Source organism: Apis mellifera, linkage group LG4 (assembly GCF_003254395.2).
Source record: "Apis mellifera strain DH4 linkage group LG4, Amel_HAv3.1, whole genome shotgun sequence".
In the NCBI taxonomy this organism is placed as follows: domain Eukaryota; kingdom Metazoa; phylum Arthropoda; class Insecta; order Hymenoptera; family Apidae; genus Apis; species Apis mellifera.
Window position 1 is genome coordinate 8,865,625 of NC_037641.1, and position 24,595 is coordinate 8,890,219.

The 24,595-nt window shown below is 22.9% G+C and overlaps 6 protein-coding genes across 10 annotated transcripts; 3 read left to right on the forward strand and 3 right to left on the reverse strand.

Annotated features, from left to right (window-relative positions):
- The first annotated feature begins 722 nt into the window (after nucleotides 1–722).
- LOC413112 (pyruvate kinase-like) lies at nucleotides 723–3,699 on the forward strand. The gene is made up of 9 exons (XM_026440027.1): nucleotides 723–788; nucleotides 1,120–1,160; nucleotides 1,323–1,593; nucleotides 1,801–1,978; nucleotides 2,225–2,443; nucleotides 2,520–2,695; nucleotides 2,780–3,013; nucleotides 3,100–3,322; nucleotides 3,439–3,699. Exons 1-9 carry the CDS (start codon nucleotides 723–725, stop codon nucleotides 3,651–3,653), a joined length of 1,623 nt encoding a protein of 540 aa, XP_026295812.1. The 3' UTR covers nucleotides 3,654–3,699.
- Nucleotides 3,700–5,720: 2,021 nt separating this feature from the next.
- Nucleotides 5,721–9,197, forward strand: LOC100576163 (short neuropeptide F). Its single transcript, XM_003250107.4, has 4 exons — nucleotides 5,721–5,841; nucleotides 8,291–8,391; nucleotides 8,758–8,939; nucleotides 9,058–9,197. The coding sequence occupies exons 2-4, from the start codon at nucleotides 8,304–8,306 to the stop codon at nucleotides 9,109–9,111; spliced, it is 324 nt and encodes a 107-aa protein (XP_003250155.1). The 5' UTR covers nucleotides 5,721–5,841; nucleotides 8,291–8,303; the 3' UTR covers nucleotides 9,112–9,197.
- Nucleotides 9,198–9,639: 442 nt separating this feature from the next.
- Nucleotides 9,640–14,729, reverse strand: LOC409596 (uncharacterized protein KIAA0825 homolog). 5 transcript variants are annotated; one of them, XM_016912026.2, is made up of 14 exons: nucleotides 14,674–14,729; nucleotides 14,192–14,302; nucleotides 13,804–14,071; nucleotides 13,537–13,681; nucleotides 13,276–13,475; nucleotides 13,022–13,128; nucleotides 12,727–12,948; nucleotides 12,435–12,638; nucleotides 11,859–12,161; nucleotides 11,696–11,794; nucleotides 11,101–11,477; nucleotides 10,906–11,017; nucleotides 10,651–10,809; nucleotides 10,341–10,538 (listed from the first exon to the last, which is right to left on the reverse strand). In XM_016912026.2, the coding sequence occupies exons 2-14, from the start codon at nucleotides 14,264–14,266 to the stop codon at nucleotides 10,341–10,343; spliced, it is 2,469 nt and encodes an 822-aa protein (XP_016767515.2). In that variant the 5' UTR covers nucleotides 14,267–14,302; nucleotides 14,674–14,729. The 5 variants fall into 5 exon arrangements, with proteins under 5 accessions (XP_026295976.1, XP_016767516.2, XP_026295975.1 ...); XM_016912027.2 differs by lacking the exon at nucleotides 14,674–14,729 and having other exon boundaries at nucleotides 10,286–10,538; nucleotides 13,040–13,128; nucleotides 14,192–14,266; XM_026440190.1 differs by lacking the exon at nucleotides 14,674–14,729 and having other exon boundaries at nucleotides 10,286–10,538; nucleotides 14,192–14,266.
- A 49-nt stretch (nucleotides 14,730–14,778) lies between these two features.
- LOC552635 (frataxin homolog, mitochondrial) lies at nucleotides 14,779–15,993 on the reverse strand. Its single transcript, XM_625009.6, has 3 exons — nucleotides 15,460–15,993; nucleotides 15,152–15,272; nucleotides 14,779–15,030 (listed from the first exon to the last, which is right to left on the reverse strand). Exons 1-3 carry the CDS (start codon nucleotides 15,714–15,716, stop codon nucleotides 14,788–14,790), a joined length of 621 nt encoding a protein of 206 aa, XP_625012.1. The 5' UTR covers nucleotides 15,717–15,993; the 3' UTR covers nucleotides 14,779–14,787.
- A 1,395-nt stretch (nucleotides 15,994–17,388) lies between these two features.
- Nucleotides 17,389–21,003, forward strand: LOC725832 (beta-1,3-glucan-binding protein 1). The gene is made up of 8 exons (XM_001121634.5): nucleotides 17,389–17,657; nucleotides 18,654–18,875; nucleotides 19,062–19,156; nucleotides 19,258–19,397; nucleotides 19,557–19,720; nucleotides 19,973–20,334; nucleotides 20,617–20,718; nucleotides 20,883–21,003. The coding sequence occupies exons 1-8, from the start codon at nucleotides 17,498–17,500 to the stop codon at nucleotides 20,988–20,990; spliced, it is 1,353 nt and encodes a 450-aa protein (XP_001121634.3). The 5' UTR covers nucleotides 17,389–17,497; the 3' UTR covers nucleotides 20,991–21,003.
- Nucleotides 21,004–22,531: 1,528 nt separating this feature from the next.
- On the reverse strand, nucleotides 22,532–23,733 carry LOC409129 (28S ribosomal protein S10, mitochondrial). Its single transcript, XM_392654.6, has 5 exons — nucleotides 23,607–23,733; nucleotides 23,299–23,544; nucleotides 22,993–23,123; nucleotides 22,712–22,913; nucleotides 22,532–22,649 (listed from the first exon to the last, which is right to left on the reverse strand). Exons 1-5 carry the CDS (start codon nucleotides 23,619–23,621, stop codon nucleotides 22,599–22,601), a joined length of 645 nt encoding a protein of 214 aa, XP_392654.2. The 5' UTR covers nucleotides 23,622–23,733; the 3' UTR covers nucleotides 22,532–22,598.
- Between the last annotated feature and the right edge of the window lie 862 nt (nucleotides 23,734–24,595).

The following is a 24,595-nucleotide window of genomic DNA, read 5'->3' on the forward strand; positions in this document are numbered from 1 at the left end:
TCTTTTGATAGAATCTTCTTTTAATTGTTGATTCTACTCTTATTTTTACGTTCGTTTCTGTACAGTTAAGTATAGACGTGTTTATATTTCATCGTTTCTTAGATGTTATACTTCTCAAAAAGAAAAGATTGAAGTACAGAAAAAAATATATAGATTTATTAAAAAAAATAACACTTATACAACAAATATTATTATTCGTGTCGAGATACTTATCGTTCGTAGATAATATCGTGACACTTGATAATTCAACGGCTTTCCATCCGTTAGTAACGATGAATCAAAGATTCCACTAAGATCACAGTGATGTATCAATTGATTTCTTGCACGATTAGTAATTCAGAAAATTGGATATGAAATCATAAGATGATAAGTCTATTTTCTACTTTGTCCATCATTTTCGCTACACGTGAGAAATTAGAAAAATTTGTTAAATATTTTAAATATTTGTTAAATCGTATTTTTCGATTTATCGAAATAAAACATTTTCGAATATTAATTGATAAAATTTTAAAAGCACGTTTCATCTACATGAATAAAAAAATATTTAAAATATTCAGTGTTCAAATTTTTTTTCTATCCGTAACATATAACTTAACCCCTTATATATTAATCTATAAAAAAAATCACCGATAAAATGAACAAATAATTTATAATTACAATTTTTACAAATACATGTATTTAGGCCTTGACACTTATTCTAATAACCAATATTCATATACATAATGATATGCAATAATTCTTCACCAGGAACCTACACGTGGAAAAAATCATGTCGTCAAATGCCATGGGTATTTTTTTACATAAGTAGAAATAATAGTTTAATTAAACAAAAACTTACATTAAATTTCCAATTTAATATAATCGAACTATATTAACTATGTTATCTTTGTATCAAAATTTTTTTTCTTTTTAACCTCTAAATTAAGAAAACATTGACAATTGATACATGTATGTATATATATATATATATATATATATATATATATATATATATAGAGATTTATTCTTTAATACGTAGATGATAAACTTCGAAGATCAATATATATCAGACGAACAAATAAAGGCAGCATATCAAAACACGCGTCTCGAACATAACATAAACCTTAATATCAATTCCAGTCCCAAGCTAGCAAGACTTACTCGTATTATGGTTACATTGGGTAAATAAGTAATTGCATTCAATTTTCCAATTATGAAAAATAAAAAAATAATTGAACTAGAAATATTTTAAAAAAATACAAATCATAAATTATTAGTTATATTCTTATTACAATCCTTGAGATAATTATACCATCTTATAAATATTTATAAATATTCTGTATCTACGTTAAATTACATGTATTATTTAATTTAGGTAGAAGGAATTCTCATCCTGAAGCTGTGGTTAGTATAATGATGGCCGGTGCAAATATAGTTCGTTTGAACATGGCGCATGAAACTGATAAGTGGCATACAGCCACAGTACAATCTGTCAGAAAAGCGGGAAATACAATGTACGAATTCACGAGCGAAATCTATCCCTTAGGAGTCGCAATAAATCTTCAGGGTCCTGAAATAAGGGCTGGTGCATTCCGCGGCGACAAAACAAGCTTAGTACGATATTAATCAGAATTAAATTCATATTAGTTTTAATTTATTAATTAATCTTATAATTTTTAAAACAAATTTACCATCTTTTATATATTTTCTAGTAAAAAGAAATTTTTAAATAAATAGTAATACCGAAGATGAATATGTTGATCAAAATTTTACCAAAATTACGAAATGAAATGTGTATCTATCGAATATTTATATTTACAGGGTTATGCCAAATTAAAAGAGGGTAAAATGGTAAAATTGGTAACGCAGGATATTGCAAAACGTGCAGGACGTGCAAACTGTTTCTGGGTTTCTTATCCTAATTTACCTAAGATATGTCAAGTAGGAGATAGGATATTAATCGATAGAGGAGCCGTTTTATTACAAGTTACTTGCATCCGTTAGTTTTTTTTTTATGTTGGAATATAAAACACCAATTGCAAAAAAAAATACACGTGATGTATTTTTTAATACGATGTATTTCTCGAGAAAATATTTGACACAGTATTTTTTTTTTTTTTTTTAATAAAAAATATTCATGAGATGAAAATAGTTTTCAAGATTTTCGAAATTGGAAAAATATTATTAGACAAAATGGTTTCTTTTTCAATTATTAGTGCAAAAAAAAAAATTTTTTTCAATACAGATGAGCAAGCTATAACTTGTAAGATTATCAAAGGTGGTATTGTAAAGGATGGCAAGCTGATACAATTATTGGACAGTTTGGTTCCATTGCCACAAATTTCGGAAAAGGATATTGCACACGTGAAATGGGCTTCGCATTTAGAATGTGATTTTCTTATAATGAATCACGTGCGTAACGAGAAAGTATTGTACACTATTAAAAGTCGCTTCAAAGAAATGAGTATGCGTATAATCTGTATATTATTTAAACTAATTAATACACACTAATGAATAAATTGATCAATTTTTATTTAAAGAGATTACTAGAATTTGCGTTATAGCAAAAATCTCGTCTCAACAAGGTTTGGAAAATTTGGACGAAATTTTGAATGCTGCTGACGCTATTCTCCTCGACAGAAAAGGTATTGAAGTAGAAGTAGGAGATAAAAAGCTGTTTCTAGTTGAAAAAATAATTATCGCAAAATGTATAAAAGTAAGTTTATTATAAGATAATATTTATATATATATAAAAAAAAAGATACAACTTTCTAATATTCACAAATTTATTTTTCTCCAGATGGGAAAACCAATCATATTATCATTCGAAGTATGTGACGAAAATGATAAAGTAAATATCGATATGAATTTAATTGCGAATGCTGTTTTGAATGGAATAGATGCGATTCTTCTTAAAACTGGTTCTTTGAACGTGAATGACACTTCTCAATTGATAAAAGATATTGACATCGTATGTAGAGAAGCTGAGTGTGCTCGATGGCAAAAAGAAATTTTCGATGAATTAAGTTACAAGGTAGAAAAAGTATTTTCGAGTATTGAATCTTCTTATGTCATTGCATAATTTATGATAACCTCTTTTTTTTTTATATTGAAAACCAGATACCAATACCTATAGATCCTTTACACTCGATCATAATTGGTGGTGTTAACATATCCTTAAAATCGAATGCAGCGGCAATTATCATTACTACAACAACTGGAAGAAGTGCTGTTTTGTTATCAATGTATCGTCCTAGATGTCCCATTCTCGCAGTTACTCGATATGGAGTAGTCGCAAGATGGTTAATGCTCTATTTCGGTATCCATTCCCTTCATTACAAAGGTAAATATATATTTATTCCTAAAAAAAAAAAAAAATTCTTACTTATAAATCAATATATTCTTCTCTATTTTATAAAAATTAATAATAGTTTTAAATGTAATTTAAATGTAATTTAGAGGAGAGTTTATCAGATTGGAGTCAAGATATACAAACTCGAATACAAACTGGTATCGATTCTCTTAGAAAAAAAAAGTACATTAAGGTCGGTGATGCAGTTGTGGTTATTAGTGGATGGCGTCAAGGTGCAGGATTTACTAATTGTGTTCGTATAGTTTATGTATCATCTGGATGCAGAAAGGATCAAGTCCCAGATTTTGAGTCTTGCTGGTGAAATATAATATAATATAATTTCTTTTTCTTTTTTTGCACAAAAACATTGTACGATAATAAAATGGAATTGAATTTTTTCATTTTTTAAAACAAGTAATAAAATATCTGTAATTATCACTTTAATTATTATTTCTGTTACAACAAACATTTATATTTAATTTTATCAGATTATTGATTTAAATTTTTAACTTTCGTTCATTTTTAACTTTCAATAATTACACATGTAAAAATCTTCGATAATTATTTATAAAAATCATACAATATATCTATAATATCAAAAGAATTACACGACAAATTCATTGGATAAGTTATAATTCTTGAAACAGATGTATAAATATCTAAAGCCAATATTGAACTAATAGAAATCGTATCGAGAGATAAGGTATAGTATAACATTTGTATAAAAATAAATATATTATACGCACTACTAAAAATATGATTAAATAACGATAATTAATGATTTATGAAAAAGATTGATTGAAAAGATTGATAACATATATATTCATTTCCAATTATTGAATAATTTCCTTGAGCCTGAAAACTAACAGTTTCTTTACTTTATTAGTAATTATTTATAGACATATGTTTTAATATATAATACTAAAAATAAGTATAAATTATAATAAAATAAACATTTATCCTATCGTTTTCTCTTCTATCCCTTTTACATATTCTAGATTTATTTATTTTTCATCGTCATCAATGTCTATTGTTACGTTATGTGGTTCAATTAAGTTAGCTATTACCATGAGTATATATATTAGTTTATTCAGACATTAGCAGCCAAGATGTTCAAGAGGACATTAACATTAATGTCAGAATGTAATTTTATACGCTCTTGTATTCTATATACACATATCATGCTCAATTATTGATTTTTTTGTCAGCTATTTGTCTTTATATAAAAAGAAATGTATATATAGATATTTATTAATATATACATATATATAATAATTTATCATATAAAATTTTGAATAAACATATCTTAATTTACAAAATCTTTTTCATGAAAAATGTTCGAATCGTTAGTATCGAGGAAAAAACTAAGAAGAGCAAAAATTTCACTGTACTATAAGTATGTCACACATTTGTGACATACTCTAACCACGGCTAATCAAGTAGTCCTTTCTAAGATCATTCATTCATTGGCTACGATTGAAACGTAATTGAATCCCTACTGAGAATAGGGTCGAAGATTTGTTCCTTATTCATCAAATCTCGGCAACTTGAATCTTACATATAGGATGATATATAAGGTGGAAAAGTCATCTTTGATATTGCGACGCAATTGTATACTCTAGGTTCCAATAATTTACTATTTCAACAATACTTCAAATGAAGCTTCTAATGCTTCGTAACATAACATAACACTCTCAACGTTCAAGATATCTCCACCTCGAAAATCTTCCATTTCTACGTAGTACAATAGGAATGCTTCATGCAAAAGCAAAGATCCATAATAATCATATTTTTCATTAATTATATTATAATTCTTCTATATTATATGTTATAATCCTCTTTATTATAGTAATCTTATATAAAATTATTTTTAGTGATAAATATACAAAAAATCTTTAGTGATAAATATAAAAATATAAATATAAATTATTTAAAACTTCAAAGGAAATTAAAATTGCAAATATAAATTTGCATTATCTTTAGAGGAACAGAATTTTGAAATTCTGAAATTTCTTTAACTTTTTACAAATTTAACTATCAATAAAATTCGAAAAACTAATTGAATCCTGAAGATTGATCAAAATTTTGCAATTTTAAATGTATAATCATCCTCGATTTCTTGATTTCTATTGATCTTAATTAAAAAAATTAAAAAATTACACAAATCGATCGCAAAAAATTAACGAAGAACCACGGCTTTCGTGAGATCGTGATGAAATTGTAAACAACTTCGTGTCCGAGAAAAAGGATGCGGAAAATCGGAAGTGGAAGAACAACGCTTGCGCTAAAGGACCACGTGCTCGTATTCAAACAGCCACCTGTGCTTTTGCGCTTATATTCTCCCCCTTCAAACGATCCCAACTCGTATATATACGAGGACACCCTTCGTACTGTTTCATTTCTCATCGTTACTGTCGTATCGACGGATACCCTTGACTTTCAACACAGCGCTTCGATTTTAAATTCTCTTCGATTTCTAAAATATTTTCAACTCCTCTTTATCTTAATCGGTGAGTTTAGAGAATTTTCTTGCATTTAAATTTGATGCAATCGATTATAATTTGAATTTTTATTAGAAGGCAATTTTTATGTGATTTTATATTTTTAGTTTTTATATTTTAATCGTCTTTTAATATCTATTTTATTTTAATTTGTTTATATATTTTCGTGATAATGTTATTTTTTTATATTTTTATATAATATTTATTAATCGAATACCTTTTCTAACGAATGAATGTGGAGGAAAGAGAGATAAAACATCTTTATTTATCTTCATTAATATTTTATCATAGTTTAAATCAATCTGATTGAAAATTAGGTGAAAATGATGAATCATTATCCCAATAAAATTGTATCTATGTTTATAATACATATCCTTCTTACTTAGAATATCCTATCTAATATATTTTCATTTTTTAAGATAAGTATTATAATGTTTCACATGTTCCACATATTTTTTATCTTTTAAATTAGAAAATTACTACAAATTTTATAAAGATTTAAAAACGATCAAAGACCATTCATTTTAAATAGTCAAATACAATAATTGACAATTTTAATAAAAACACATAAATATACAAAATTTCATGTATAATATTTTTCTTCAAATTATTTTATGAATAAAAATTTATAATTTCTATTGCAATTCTGTTGTTTTGAAAGTTGTTTATATTTATACATTTTTCTAAATTACTTTAGGGCTCCATTGTCAAGTTTATAGCAATATAATTATTTCTTGTAAAATTCATAATTAAAAAATATATGAATTTTCTAAATGCTGTTTATTGTTTTATGCTATCCAATTAATATGTATGCAACAGTCATGCAAGGCATGAAGTTAAATGGTTTTAAATTATATAAATTTGATTTAGTTTATTTATATGTCATATAAATTCAAATATATACCGTATAATTTTCTTGAAGAATTTATTAAAATAATAGGATCAAATTTACATATTTTTTATTTATATATAAATTATACTTTTATGATATTCAATTCCAGTCCAAATCGTTATATTTCTTTAATTCTTTTAATTTTAATTTTTAAACAACAAACAATTAACTCTCTTAATTTGTAATTTTCTTTGTGAAGAACAGTTATCTGAGTCATAGATTAAATTTCTTCTCTCTTCTGAAGAATAAATGAATAAATTTCTGTATGCTTTAATATATTTTCTCTTTTTTCTTTTATTTTTTAAAAGTGAAATACGATTACTATTAAATAACGTATAAATATGTTAGTATTGATGCTTCTATTTTTATTAATTGGCTCAGAAATTGGCGGAAGAAAAACTGAAAGCTTTTTTTAAAATAATACGTTTTCCAGAGAAAAGAATTATTAATGGTCCTTTAATCGTTTTAAGTAAAATTTCTTTGTAGCTACGTCATGTTGTTGGTCTAAAAATATTTTTACCCAATCGATAACTCAAGTATTTTCCTACGAATAATTTATCGACGAAATACCTTGAGAAAGTACGAAATTTTAAACAAGCCCTTTTTTTTTTTTGCACAGTAGACATATTGTTTATCGATGTTTAAGTTTCAGTTGTTGCGATATAAATACTCCATTTATAAGAAATGACATATTTTTAAGAAACTTACAATTTGCTCAATATTTTTTAAATAATTCACTCTTGTACATTATTTAATTTATAAAAAAATATATATACATTTGTACATCAAAAAAAAATTCTTAAAAATAAAAATTTCTTTAAAGTGCAGGAAAAGATTTAGAGAAATATACAGCAGAAAATTACGGATGCAAATTCTTAAAAAATAAAAGTTTCTTTAAAGTTTAGAAAGAAATTCAGATAAATATATAACAGAAAATTATGGATGCATATTTATTTCAGCTATAAGTTAAAACAATAGCCATCAGCTGCAATTTATTTTCATAGACAAGAAATAAATGATTGTTCAATTCTTTCTATAATACATCTGATACAAAAAGGAGTATAAAAGGATTATAAATTTTTCATCAATTAGTAAAATATCTCGCAATCTTTTTTATTCCATTTTTTTTTTTTTTTAATTAAAAAATCTTGGTTAGAAATGCAGAAAATGTGAGAAAAATAGGTTTATCAAAATCAAGCATATACAAATATGTATTATTTCTAAAACGATTTAGATAGAAATTGCAATTGGATTATAGGATAGACTCGATGTGCAGTATAACAGTTAGATAATATGATAAGTTAGTGACATTTAAATTCAATGTACATACAGTTGTACTGATAAAGAATACATAGAAGGAATTATAAGCATATGTCATAATAATGAATTTTAATTAATACTTCAAAATCAATGTCAAATTGTAGAGTTTTTTATTTTTAATATCCTGTATAATTGAAAATTTGAATGAATTTGTATATTGTAATATATTTACCAATTAGCTTGTTCAAAACATATAATTTAACTGATGATCGATTTAGAAATTTAATATCTTCATTTCATTTTCAGAAAATTTGATAAGATGCCAATCAAGTTCTACTTAAAATCAATCTTACTGTTTATCATTGTTGGCTTCGTTGTTGGTACTGAAAATTACATAGATTACTCAGGTATGTAAAAAAAGTTTGTACGTATTTCTATTTTTTTGAATATTTACTTAATACATTTAAGTATACAATTTATTGAATACAGCATAATTTATTTGTAATTTAAGTAAAATAAATAGCGATTCAAGCATCATTGTTAAGAAATGCTTCAGGATAATAAGGCAAATACTTAAATTTCTTATGGTCACGTGATCTTATTTCCAAATGTAAAAAATTCCTACTAATTTAAGATTGTAACGATTATATTAAAAAATAATCAACCTGCAATCTGAATACTTTCAATAATATTTAAATACTTTCTTCTTGATGACTTGATAAGAAGAAATAAACAAAAATTTTCATTGGCAAAATTTGCTAATACATTTATAGATGAAATACCAGAAAAAATGCCAATAGAAAATATTCAAGAACTTTATAGACTTTTGATGCAACGCAATGCTTTAGAAAATGCTAGACTTGGCGAAACTCCATTCGAACATTTAATGATCCGTAAATCTCAGCGATCACCTTCATTGCGCTTACGTTTTGGACGTTCTGATCCTCATTTATCTGTAAGTATCTGAATAGATATTTATATCTAAATAATAATGATCATTTACATTTTTAAAGTCTTGCACAGAATTGAGATTTAATCGTAGTAAAATTTTTATAATTGTTCATATTTTTCAGATTCTATCAAAACCAATGAGTGCCATTCCATCATACAAATTCGATGATAAATGATTCGTTTTCCTTTTTTTTCTCTCCTCCTACGTGTATAAAAATCGAATCTACTATTTATATTATATAATTATTAAAAATTAAAAATTGTACTTATTTTATTAATGTTTTACAAGAATGATAAAAATATATATTTTCTTTTCCTCTTATCTCTATTATTCTTTATAATTATTTATTAATTTCTGTGTCATATAAATTAATGTATATACATATGATATAAGAATTATTTTTAATAATACGATTTATCGATCAATAAAAACATCTTACATTTTTTTTATATTTTATTTCTTGTATGCTGAACGCATTTTAAAAAATTAATTGCTTTAAAAAATTTTTATAATGAATATAAAAATATGATAATATATATCATAATAGTGTGTTTGAAAAAAATTGTCAATTAAAATTAAATAATAAAGAAATATAAAAAAAATATCAATTGAATCTTTATTAACAATATTTTTCCAAAAATACAATACTATCGTGTAATTTATTTTATTTTAAAACTTAAACTCCATTGAACTTTATTAAAATTAAGAAAAGTTCAAACTATTATAACTTCGAAAATAATGATTTTCGGTTAATGAATGAACGATCATTAGAAGCTCAGAATCTTTCTCTTTAAAATGCTTTTTGATTTATCTCAATATCACTTGTGGTTTCCGAGTATCATCGTGTAAAGGAAAAGGTAATTTTTAATACTTAACTATCTTCATCTTCGTCATTTACTCTCTCGTCTTTCTGACCTATCCCAACTTCCAGCAAGTGACAGACTCGATTCCTAGAAAAACATAGTACACAAATGTAATATGTATTTCCAAGAAAAGATAAAGGTCACGTGATCGCAGATCCATTCATAATTTCCGTATTGTGTTAAATGCTATGGAAATGTTGAGTCTTTGTATCTCAATAACTACTCTTTTTTATCAGAATAATTCAAAAAATACAATAAATAATTTCTTTTATTTTCTAAATGATTCTTTAAAAAATGAAGAAAAAATTTCTAGTTTCTCTTTATATGAAAAGTTGAAGTTTCGTTTGTCGATTATATAAATCTTTATAAAATACTTCTTTTGCATAATTTATTTATATAATATTATATTTAAATATTAAATACATAATGTTATATTTAATGCAGATACACATTAAATTATATAAAAAAAATTCCACAAGCAAAATATTAATTTTGGAATTAATTTATTAATTTTTATATAATTTAATTTAATTTAAAAATATTATTTAAAATGTGTGGTTTTTGTAGAAGAACAAAGTTTCTTAAGTAAATACACTGCTTCCCTATTTTCATTAGTCAATTCACCGATATTTTTAAATTCTGGCCGTGATAAAATTTGACTTCGTGCGTGATCCACAGTTATAGAAAGTGGCATTGTTAAAATTTTTTGCCAATTCGTTTTTTCGTATTGAATTAGAAACTGGAAATAAAATAATATTATATTTCTTAAATATTAATATTAATATTATCCGTTATAATTATTTTAATTAATTATAATCATTATTCTATATAATTATATCAATTGTACTGACTTGATCAAATGCAGTATCTTCAATATGAAACATTATATGAGTTAATGGTTTAAAAAGAGGTGTAATTTCAGGTATATCATCCTTAAGCCTATCGACATTATTTTGCCTTAAATTATTCAATATTAAATCCGAAGCACGAATTAAAAATTCATGAACCACCTTATAATATAATATCACTTATTAAACTCAATTTTTAAATTATTAGATTAAAATTTTTAAACATAATAATTTATAATGTACACGTTTATTACCCACCTTCAGAGCTTGACGTCCCGAACTGGTAAATAATAATTCATCGGTATATACCTCAATGATAGAAGACATATTTGTTTCATCAATACTCGAATTTATATTCAATGTTTCCACACTAAAAAATAATAAGCAAATAAATTCTAATAAATATGTATGATTTATAATTTTAGATAAAATTTTTGTTCTTAATAATCTTACTTCTTTTTTACCAATTGAAAAAAATCGTCAATTTGTGCAGTATGCTTGTTATCTTCATCTATACTACAAATAGCTTCAGCTAAAGTAGTCACAGTTGCTGATATATCATTAGGATTAAAAATATTTAATTCACAATCTTTGGATGTTGAACTATCTTCTACTTTTAGTTCGCAATTTTTTGAGAATTCAATAAGAGCGGTATAAAGAGATGCGCACAAAACATGAAGAAGAACATTTCCACCAATTGGATGACAATGGGCAGGAATATTATCATTTAACGCGAGTACAGTTTTCAAAATTGCAAGTGGTAACGTTACATATAACTCGGTGAAACAGCCAATCACTAGTGACATTGCTTGATACATACTAGCTCCTGTCTGAAAATTATTATTTGAAAATTATTTCATTGAATATTTTTTTAGAATTTTTAAGTATATAATTGAAACTTAGATTAAATCTTAAATATTACTTATTTTAATTTATATAATGTAAATCTATAAGATATTTTAAGTCGAAAAATCATTAATTTAGAAGGCATTCCAATTTTATTATATAAATATAGAGTTATAATCAATCAGTTATAATTATAACTTACTTTTACAGCTTTTAAAAGTATTTCAATAATTGGTTGCATCATATCCTTTAATGGATTTAAAATTGCATTTAACCAAGGAGGTCTTGATTGATTCCAAACCTAGAAAAATGTTTGTTTAATATTTTCAAATATTCTTATTCACTTACTTTTAAAAAACAAATACCTGTTGCCGATCAAGATAATTAGACCACTCAGAATTTTGTTTTAAAGCTGGTATAATAACATAACCAGGATCTTGTGCTGTATATGTTAAAATATACATTAAACTATAAAGACTCAATGCTGATGTTATTTTCATTGATGGATTGCACATCGCACCACTACATAAAAAGCCACCGCAATTCTCTTTATCGAGTTTCAATTTCTTGAAATTTTCAAATTCGTTTTCACATGTAAAATTACCACATTTATAAATGAGTGTATTTAATAATATTTTGGCTACTGCACAATTGTTCATAAAAATTATCTACGAAAATTTAAAAGTAGCATCTTTTAATTGTGATATTTAATTGTTTTTGTTAAAAATGTTTTTAACATATATAAAATATATTTCTTCTTCTAAATAATCTAAATAATAATTTTATAATATTTTTTTTATATTCAATTAAAAAGGAAAATCAAAAAACATTGTCGAAATCAAATAAACTCAAATGATATTTATTTTATAATATATTATTTTTAATATATCTAATTTTTATATTATAAAATATTGCTGTGGTAATATAATAAGCGTAATAACCTTCATTAATTGAGGCCAATTCGGCTGAGGTTGATGTCTAAGAATATTTAATTCTAAAATCACAAGTCGATTTGGAGGTAAATTTGAAATGTATACATCAGAATCGATAGAACCTAATAAATTTGGCGCGCATATTAATAACCAGGGAGCAGGTTCACGACGCGTTTGTAGAATCGTTAAATTTTCAAATCCAACACGAAATACCTATGATAATAAATAATTTTCATATAAAAATTCATAAAATAAGATACAAATTAGATAAAAAAAAATAAAAAACAGCATGTTTTAATACCTGATATAATTCTTGAAGAGGTGTACCTCTTAATAACAAGCAAATCAATAACTCATTACATTTTGTATGTATATCCCTAATAGCAGTAGGCAATTTATTTAATTTCATACCGATCATTTCATTAGCATTTACACAAACAGCCAAAGCAAGATATCCGGTACAACAAAGGACATTAAAAGCATCTGTCCAAAATTGTTCAGCTCGTGCCAAACTTGGTCGACCCTATTTATATTAGTTCATATTTATTTGTATTGATATTATATATATATAATTATATAACTTTTTTCAATATTACATAAATAAATCTTGTTACAATAATGGATAGAGACTCGTTCAACATCCCAGAAAAAATGCGTTGGGCCATTTTTGGAGATACGGTACTCCATAAATCTGTTTTGGTTCCTGCAAAAAAATATAAAAATATATCTTGTAAAAAAATATTTCTTATATCAATAGAATGACGAACAAAAAAAATTATATATATATACTTTTTAATTATATAATGCATGATAAATTATATATTTTATAGTGCAATAAAATTATAATTACCATTCATATATAGCCACCACATTTGAATTACGAAAGAGCAACGTTCTCGTTCAAAAAATGATTTAGTATCATGCCAACTAAGAGAATCGGCTTCATTAAGTATATATAATGAAATTAAACGACAATGCAAATCCAACAATCGTTCTGCCACAGCTTCAGTCATTTCATGATAAGACTTATACGATGTGTTTAATTTCTCGCTATCCAAAATAAGAAATTTAATTAAAAAAAGAAGAATTTACAATGATTTACTATGAATACCTTGATTGTAAGGAAATTAAATTTTTAGCTTGTTGATTATAACACCATAAAGAATTTCGTATTAATGCAGCTGCTCCTAAAGTAGCTGTTAATACTGTCAAATCTGCATGATCTAATGATTCTTGAATAAGTAAATGTAAATGTTCTGAAATGATTTTATTACAAAACATTTATATCAAAATTTAAAACATATTTCCTTTAATAAACCAATTTGAATTAACTATTTAGATTTAATTTTTTATTTCTTCCGAAATTATATTTCTTTACCTAATAATTTATCGGCAGTATCGACAACAAGTAATACAAATTCGGAAGGTTGAATTTTTTTAATAACTTTCTCTTCACTTTCTACGATTGCAGAAGTCTCATTTTCCATTAAATTTGTCAAACCGGAATGACGTTCAAATGCAGCTTGAAAATCTGCTTCCCACCACATAATGATTTTAACAGCAGCGAATGAAGCATGCCTTGGGAAATCAAGTTTTCCGCCGCTTACACGCGAACAAACTGGCTCTTTCAACACAGTTTGCATTTCCTGCGTCATAATATCATATATATGATATTAATTTATAATAAATTCTTTTCTTATTTTGTAAAAGATTATTTTTATTACATTAAAAATAATGTAATATAATATAATATTATAAAAAACTACCTGATAATATTGCATGTCTCGTTGTAACAAAATTCTAACACGATCTACTAAATTACCATCTTCCATAATTTCCATTTTTGTTATTCTCTCTTTATTGATTCAAATAATATTCTTAGAATTATAAAAATATAATAAATGATTATATACAATATTAATATTGTCTTAAATAAACATATTTATTGATAGTAAATTTTAAATAACATCGAATAATAGTTTCATATATTATTTATTATTTACAAAAAACATATTTAATAATAATATAACGAACTACATTGATTCTGAATATATATGATTGAACATGATTCTGAATATCTGACAATATGTAGATTTTAAAATAAAATATTCTTGAATATTAATATCACGTAAAACACTAATAAAAACTAAATAAAATAATATAAAATTATATAAATTATAATTAAAATATATGTGCCATTCTAGCATGCAAGTTAGTGTCAATATCATAAAGATATATAGGTACTCACATAAATATATTACAATGTTTTATCTATTATATATATACATAAATTTAATTTTTTTAATTAAAATTACAATTTGAATAATTAATATGTAATTAAAAACACTTCATATAATTTTTTTTATTTCCCACTAAAGGAACATTTATTAAAATTTGTTTGATTTCCTATAATTGCTGGTATTTCATCATCGAGTAGTTCATGTAATGTTTTTCTATCGTACTTATAAATCCATTTTCCATCTATAAAATCATATCGTTTTGGACCAGATTTTGGAGATGATAACCAAATTTGTCTATTTGGACTTTGACGATTTATAACATATGTGCCATGAGTATCACCAAATTTAATAGTTAAAACACCATCCTGTAACATTAATTATAATATAATTAACTATAACTATAATACATCATATAATTAATATATATAATATATATCATAATTAATATACATTATAAGTTTAATATATTTCATTCGTAAAACATACTCCATATGATACATCTGCATCTGATAAATGTATTGCTTGCTCTACTAATTCATCAAAATATTCAGTTAAAGAAGTAAGTGTCTCATCAGAAACTTTTTCAAATTGTACAGATGTTAATTCTCTATAAAAAAAAATTTCATTTTTACATAATTGATTATTAATATTTTCTTTTTAAATATACATAAACTTATGGAAATAATATAAAATATTATTAAATAATAATATAAAATATTAAAACTCAAAATATTAATAAGAATACTTAATATAAAACTTAGAATATTTTGTTATTATCATTTTAATATACTCACTGTGTAGATAAATTATTACTTGAGATTATGAATAAGTTTTTATTACAATGATTATGAGCAATTGATTCATAACTTAATATTTTTAAATCTTTATTTATATTTAAATTCTTTTTAAAATGTAGGATATGATAACCTATATTTGTTTGGCATTTTACATTGATTTCTTGTATTAAACATTTATTTATAATACTTTTTACTAAATCATACGATAAAATTTTAAAAACACTATGTTTTATTGTACCTCTGGTTAATAGCATGATATAAGCTTTTTATATATTTTATATTGATTAAACAAGATACCAAGACATCATATAAGTACACAGAATATTGTAGTAAAATTACGTATTCGCAGTTTTCTTACATTTTCTATAATTTAAATTTTAAATATTAATATAATGATTTTATAGAATTTTATATTTCATGTTCAGAAATATCAATCTCTAATTTTTATATATTTTTATATTTCTAAAAAAATTATAGCTTAAATCTTCTTCGTATTTAACTTGCAGCACCATCTCTTATCATATATTCAGTAATACTATAGACAAAGAGAGCTATTAATAGGAGTAGGACAGAGATAGGATAAAAATATTGAAATCAGCGCCATCTTCAGAGTGCCGCAAATGAAACACAAGAAGAAAGGACAGAAGATAATAGAAAAGGATAGAAATAGTGTAAAAACTGACTTTTAGCGCCATCTCTTGAAAAGCGTCTGAAACTTGTCCTATTCAAGTTTTTAAATATCTTCGAGAGATGGCGCCATATGTTAATTCCTCCATTGTCAATACAAATAAGACAAAGAAAGTTATAATAAGAAAAGGACAGAGATAGAATAAAAATATTGAATTCAGCGCCATCTTCAGAGTGCCGCAAATGAAACACAAAAAGGAAGGACAGAAAATAGTAGAAAAAGGATAGAGATACAAAAGAATTTACTGGTGGCGCCATCTCTCGAAGATATTTAGAAACTAGATTAGAAGAAGTTTCAGACGATCTTCAAGAGATGGCGCTCAAAGTTAATTCTTACTCTATCTATCCTTTTTCTACTATTTTCTGTCCTTTCTTTTTGTTGTGTTTGAGATAGGGTAATTGACCTTCAGTGCCATCTTTTGAAGACTACCTGAAACTTCTCCTATTCAAGTTTCTAAATATTTTTGAGAGATGGCGCCATTTGTCAATTTTTCTTCTAATTCATAGAGTAAATAAGACAAAGAAAGCGAATGAGAAAAAGACAGAGATAGGATAAAAATATTGAAATCAGCGTCATCTTCAGAGTGCCGCAAATGAAACACAAAAAGAAAGGATAGATAATAATTAGAGAAAGACGGACATAAAATAGCAATTGACTGCCATCGCCATCTATTGAATGTTAAAGACAACTCTTTTAAAAGAAGGTAAGAATCAACGAACAGCGCCATTGATAATTTTTAAAAAGTACTTATAGTTCTCAAGAGATGGCGCATATAATCAATTCTTATTCTATTTCTATCCTTCTTCTTCTATTTTCTGTCCTTCTTTTTTATGTTTCATTTGCGGCACTCTGAAGATGGCGCTGATTTCAATATTTTTACTATATCTTTGTCCTTCTTTGTACTATTTGCTATCTTTGTCTATTTATATTATGAGATATGCTAAAAAAGAATTTTATAATAACTAATTAATTTTATTATTCTGTTTTTTTTTAATATTAATTGATGTTATCTATATACATGAAAATTTATAATTAATTTATTTAAAATAACAATATATATAAATAAATATATAATAATACAATTAATATAAATATTCTTATTTTTAATAAAATTATATTTAAATTCATTTTTATAAAAAATATCTCATAAATTGGTATTATTTTTATTATGATAAAAAATATGAGTTTTTTTAATTAATGATTTACTCATATATAATCGATATTTTTATTGTGAGATCAGTATATTGTTAGAAACACTTCAAGCAACATCATTTTTATATCGCGTTTGACATTAATATAGTGACCTTTGATATTAATATAAATAATTTCATTGTATCAATTAAATTAATGCTCTTAAGAAATATGTTTCATTTGAATACTTTTTTTGTTTCAATTTTAATATTTTTATTAAATTCAATCAGTTACTTTGTATTAGTAAATTCTTATAAATTACCTACACCAGTTTTCGAACTTTTAGAGCCAAAAGGAATTCGTATTTGGATACCAAGTAAGTAAATAATAAAAGCTATACATATTTTGTATTGTTTATTGTATAATTATATGAATTAATATATAATGTGAAAATTATTTAAATCGTATATAAAAAAATATGGATATGTTTACAGCAATATAACAATTAGATAATCTCTGGAATTCCCCGGATGTATTTACTTGTTAATTTTTTTTATGAATAGAACGATGAGTAATTTATGCGGAAAATATAAAGCTATGTTAAATTAAATCTCATAATAAAAAAAAAATTAAATAATTAGTAATATATAATAAACAAAATAATTAAAAATTATAATAATAATTGTAAATATTATATGATAAAATTACATGAATAAAAATTATTTAAAAATTCTGCAAAATTAAATTATTGTAATTATAAATAAAGTATTATAAGTGAAATAGAATAAAACAAAATTTATTTGCATTATCACATTATTATATTGTATTATCAAATGATTTATTTATTAAATTGAAAATGTTTTTTTATAACATACGTATATAACAGAATTATGAAAATTCTATTATTCTAATATGTCTAATATATTTTTCTAATTATAATTCTAATTATAATTTTAAAGTTATTAATGTTTTAAAGTTTCTTTCTTAAAAATTATTTTTTATATTTCTTTAAAAAAGTTGTTTAAATTAAAAAGGATAAAAAAAGATATACATATATATATATATATATATATATATATATATATATATATATATAAAATGTAATAGAATTTTATTTTTACAATATTAATTTAAAAACTCAAAAAATTTTGCATAAAGATTTAAAAATAATCTAATGATAATAAAAATTCATAATAAAAAGAATACCAAACATTGGATAATAAAAAGGATAAACCAAATATATATTTATATTATATATATTATACAAAAATTCTAAAATATAGGATTAAGTTGCCAAAAATATTTGCATTTATGCATTATTCAGAATTTATGCATTGAATTTAATATAATATGAATTTTTGTATTATAACAGACGAACGAGATTTGAAATTTTTTGCATTTCAAGGAAATGTAAATAAAAAACTTAAATTAAATCAATTGGGAGAAATATCGGGTGAAGTATATAAAAAGGAAAACGAAAAATGGATCATTGAAAATAGAGATATAAATATAGTATCAGGAGATATTATATATTATTGGATTTATATACAAGTGAATGAAACAATGCATATCGGTGGAGAACAAACTTGGACAGGTTTTACTTAATATTATATTTATTCAATATTATATCGCATTTTTTTATATATATATAATTTTATTTTAATTTTAAGAGAATTATAAAAATAAATTTCATGATAATTAAAAAATAAAATATAGAAATTACACATAATTGTAAAAAAAAATGAAAAAGAAAAATATAAAGAATAATTGTATTTTTTAGTTGCCAATAAATTCGCGAATTTATTATTTCACGAAACTTTTGATTCCTTGAAAGATTCAGTTTGGAATCATGAAGTTAAGATACCATTAACTCCTGTAAGCAGAAATAGAATAATTTATTTAATGTTACACATAACTATAAACATTCAATTTGTTATAAATATTTAATAATTATTTTAATTACTCTCTTACCATAGGACTATGAATTTTGTGTTTATCACAATGATCAACATTCATCTATATATGTTGAAAATGGATTTCTTAAAATCAAGCCACTGATATTAGAAAATCTTTATGGTGATAATGCAACTACATACGGAAAACTGATACTTAGTGGGTAAAAACATATATAAATTTTCAACACATATAACTTTTCACACGGGAAACAATGTTTTCATTTTTTCTTAATTTTATTGCCAAATTTTTATGAGTTAGGTATACATATATTTATTCATCATCTTGTAAAAATAATTTAGAATTTTTTCATTTATTATAGATGCACTAGTAAGATTTCATCAGAATGTGAACGTAAGGGTAAATCGTTCCATATATTGCCACCTATTTTGTCTGGTAGATTAAATACAAAGAACACTTTTAGTTTTCAATATGGAAAAATTGAAATAAGGGCGAGATTTCCTAATGGTGATTGGTTATATCCAGGTAAATATTAATATAATTGATTTCGATTGATTCGATTTTTTCTTAATTATCGATTTTATTATACAAATATATATTTTTTTAAATTAGAATATTGAACATTTATCAGAATAATTCAAATTTTGAATTAATTAATACACAAAAATATTAAATGTTAATTTTGAATAATTGAATAAACAAATCTCATTTAATTTTTATCAATAAAATAACAAATATTGTATTATTATATTGTATTATTGTATTTATTTGCAATAGAAATGTGGCTTCAACCAAAATATGATTATTATGGTCCCAACTATTCCAGTGGATGTGTTATACTCGGTCTTTCTCGCGGAAATGAAAATTTAATTTCTACTGATGGAAAGATATACGATTCAAGAACATTAGATTTTGGATTACGAGTAGGAACAACAAAAAATCTTACAAATCATATAGTATCTCAAACGCTAGAAAATGGTCCAAGATGGACAAAGGATTTTCACACTTATACAACAATTTGGGATTCCAATGGATTTCAATTTTTTGTGGATGGCAAAGAATTTGGTAAATTGACTCCACAAGAAAATGGTTGGATGTATGGGAATAATTTCAACAAAATGGCTCCTTTTGATCAAGAGGTATGTACAAAAATATATTATATTTATGTAAATATATATAACTTATTTTTAAATATTTATGACAAACTTTTATATTTTTTCATATAAATATTTATTTTTTATAATAAATTGTTATTAAATGAATTTTTAAAGTTTTATTTTTATATTTCATTTCTATATTTCAATTATGTAAAATATATTTTCAAATTAATAAAAATATATAAAAAAATTAATTCATTAAAGAAAAGAATATATAATTTTTGATAATTTCAATTTGTTTTTGAAATATTGTCTTTTTAATAGTTTTACATTACACTCGGGGTAGGAGTTGGTGGTATTCGTGTATTTCCTGATGGGACAACTAGCTCAGGAAATGTAAAACCGTGGAAAAATGTTGGGGCTAAGGTAAAAATGTTTTTTACAAATATTTGCATGCAACATAAAATTTAAATAAATTCAATGAAAACTATTATTTTGAATTCAATATTAATTATTTTAATATTACAATTAATTTTACTATTGTAACATTAACGAAACATAATTATTTAAGAAATTGTGGTATATTCCAGGCAATGTTGCAATTTTGGCATGCAAAAGATCAATGGTTATCAAGTTGGCGAACAAATAATGAAGAAAATATCTTCGAAATTGATTATATTCGAATATGGTCACTTTAAAAAAATTAAAAAAGATATGTTATTATACAGACTTACTTTATTATATAATAATTAAAAAAATGATAAATAAATTTGTAAATAAGCTATTATTTTGTAATTTAAATGTAAAATAATTTCTTATAATGATATAATGCATTTTATATATTGAAATAACGTAACATGTTAAATAACATAACAAATAATATAAAATAATATTATTTTACTTTTTTATTATAACTAATTGATAATTATTAATATGTAAAAATATTAAATATAAATATATATGTACAATATATTATTATATTAAATATATATATATATACACGAAATATTTTTAACAAAAAAACATTTTAATAATTGAATCTAAATATCATATGCATAAAATATATAAAAATTATTTTAAATAGTAAAAGAATTTTAAACTTAACTCTTCCTCCAAACCGGTTTATCTTGAATAACATTAAAAAGAATAAAAGAAACTTTCATTTGGTTCACTGTATATTCACCTAAGTGTGTAGAGTATAAAAATTAATTGATAGTGGATTTTTATATTTTTTATCTTATTATAATTTGTCAAAAATTTTAATATTTTAATTTTTCGAAATATTATAATAAATAATTGTGACTTATACATTATATTTGTACATTATATTTCAAATGACAAAATTAATTATCTTTTTTATTATGATTATAATTCATTTAATTTATGGATTAAACAATGACAAATATTATCAATCAAATTATTCTAGTAAGTATAACAATTTTACGAAATATATATTATATTAACAAATTCAAAATTTACTTTTCATATTTTATTAATATTTATATACAAATTTTCATATAAAATAATAATAATTTAAAAAAGTTATATAATTAAACAATTAATTTTTATGTTTAAATATATATATATTAAATATTTTATAAATTGTAATAACTTTTTTTCCTTAAAAATCTAATAATTATATTTTATTATTTAGAATAAAAAATCTATACATTTTATTTATACATGTTTTATATATTTGTAGGATATGAATTTATTTTACACAAATGTATAGCCAGTGCTCAATTAAATACGAGACAAAATAAACAAATATCAAATACTAATTCAAATAAATTTATTGAAAATCTTTTACACAAAGCATACATTCCAATTATTATGCGAGAAAAGAATTCTACTATTTCTTCAAATGTAAAATTGAATAATAATCATTTATTTAATAATTCTGAAACAAGCTACAGGAATTTAAATGAAAATCCAAAAAAAAAAATAGAAAATACACTTTTAAGAACTTTAATGTTAAATCAATGAAAAATTTATTACCTATATTTATAAAAAAAAAATTTGTTATCAGAACTTAAAGATGATACTAATAAAATTAAAAATTCATCTTTTGAATTTATAGTTATTAAATCAACAACATAAATATAATTTTTCGATATATAATAATATTATAATGTAAAATTATATAACATATTATTGTATTTTTAAATACAAGAGTATATAAGAAAAAGGATTATTATGATTATTATTATTTATCAAATATTATTGAAAAAAACAAAAGTAATATTCAAATACAATTTATTTGTCTATTTTTTAAAATATAATATAATAATTTATTTTATTCATCATTATGAAGATATTGCTTGTTGAATTTTTTCTGGTAAAGTTTGTAATTCCACCTATGAAAAATAAAATCAATAATTTGTATTTTACGTTTAAAAATGAATAAATTAAATCATACCTTTGTAATTTTCATTGCTACTCCTTCTGGAAGATTTCTTTCTATATATTCTAAATATGTATCTGCAGTTGAGCCAGTTAATTTAAAAAGATCAAGATATCTATAATATGTTCTTGTCTCATACTGAACTCGATGTTTTTTATGAACATGAACAGACTTAAGTACTGTTAATCTTTCATGAATAGGCTTTCGTAGTGCTATACTATTAATTTTAACATAATTTTATATATAATTTCTTTTATATATAATTTCAAAAATATAAATTTTTAATTATAACTTACTGTCTACCAACAATGATGTCTAAATAATTTGCTGCCATAACAGCAAATTCTCCATAGCTTTTGAGAACTGCAGGATCATTTCCTCTCATTTCAATTTCCAACTTTTTATAAAGTTTATCAGGCTCATCAGTCTAAAATGTGTTAATATTTAAAAAATATATAAATATATAAAATATGTAAATTCTTATAAATATGATATAATGATTATCATAATAAACTTAATAAAAAATCCAATACAAATTTTATTTATTATTTAGTTTTAAGAAATAATATATATATTTATGAATAAAATATTTAATTACATACATTTATGGAATTAGATCCAGGTAATGCTTCAATAGTATTCTCGGATATATCAATATTTTGTGAATTTTCATTTGAAGTTTCAGATTGTTCGCAAATTTCATTTATGTTTTTTTTTAAAGTTATATTTGAAGTATTATCCGAATTTTCAATATTAGTTGAATATAATATATATTGAAATGATTTGTTATAATTTGATTTTATATTATACAAATTTCTATTTATAATATTATGTACGAAAGAAAATGCCTAAAAAATATTAGAGGTTAATTTTTAACCTAAACTTAAATAAAGTTTTTTACCTAATGTACCTTTGAATGAAACATTTGTTGTTTGTTATTTTTATTTATTATATAAAAAGATTAATTAAGACTTTATTATCTGACACTGAATAAAATTTAAATATAAAAATAAATATTTTTCTTTTGACATATATACATTTTATATTCCGTGCACTAATTCTATATGTGTATAAATAAGAGAAATCGGGGAAATACACATGCACTAAGTTATTATATCATGTTACTCATACATGCATATAAGTATTATATATATTATAATACTTATTAAGTATAGTAAATAAATGATACATCATAACAACTAGAATATATTTTTATATGAAATGAATTCAATCAAAAATTTTCCTCTCTCTTTTTAAGAGTTATTATTAAGACTTAATTTAGAAGTGGATGCATATCTTAATTAATATAATAATATTTATTTATCTTTTAACAGAGAACTGATGCTTATAGTTTGTATATATTTTTTTTTTAATATAAAGAATAGGACCGTAGGTCTGATTTATTCTATATGATAAAATCAAAAAATGTCAATGTTTTTTAAAAATATAATTTAATGTCTTTTTCTATCTTTTTTAATTATAAATCTATTAAATTATTCGATTTTTTAAAAATAAATATTTTTTTCATATACCATCACCAATTTAATATAATTACCATTAACATGTCTCAAATGAATATTTAACATATGTTATGAAATCAAATATATAAATAAAATATATAACTAAAATTAAAAAATACTTTAAAAAATACAATCCTATTTACATTATGATCAGAAATTATATTTTATATTTCATATTTGATAAGAATAAAACTTATTAACCAATAATTTCTAATATATCTAATTATTAATTTAAATCAATTTTTTTAACAAATATTTTATCAAATATTTTTAAATACATTTAAATTCATTAAATTTTTTTATGTAAATGCAGTTTTATTTGAAAAGTACAATATAAACTTACTTTTTACATTGTCTCAAAGGAGAGGTATTTAAAACA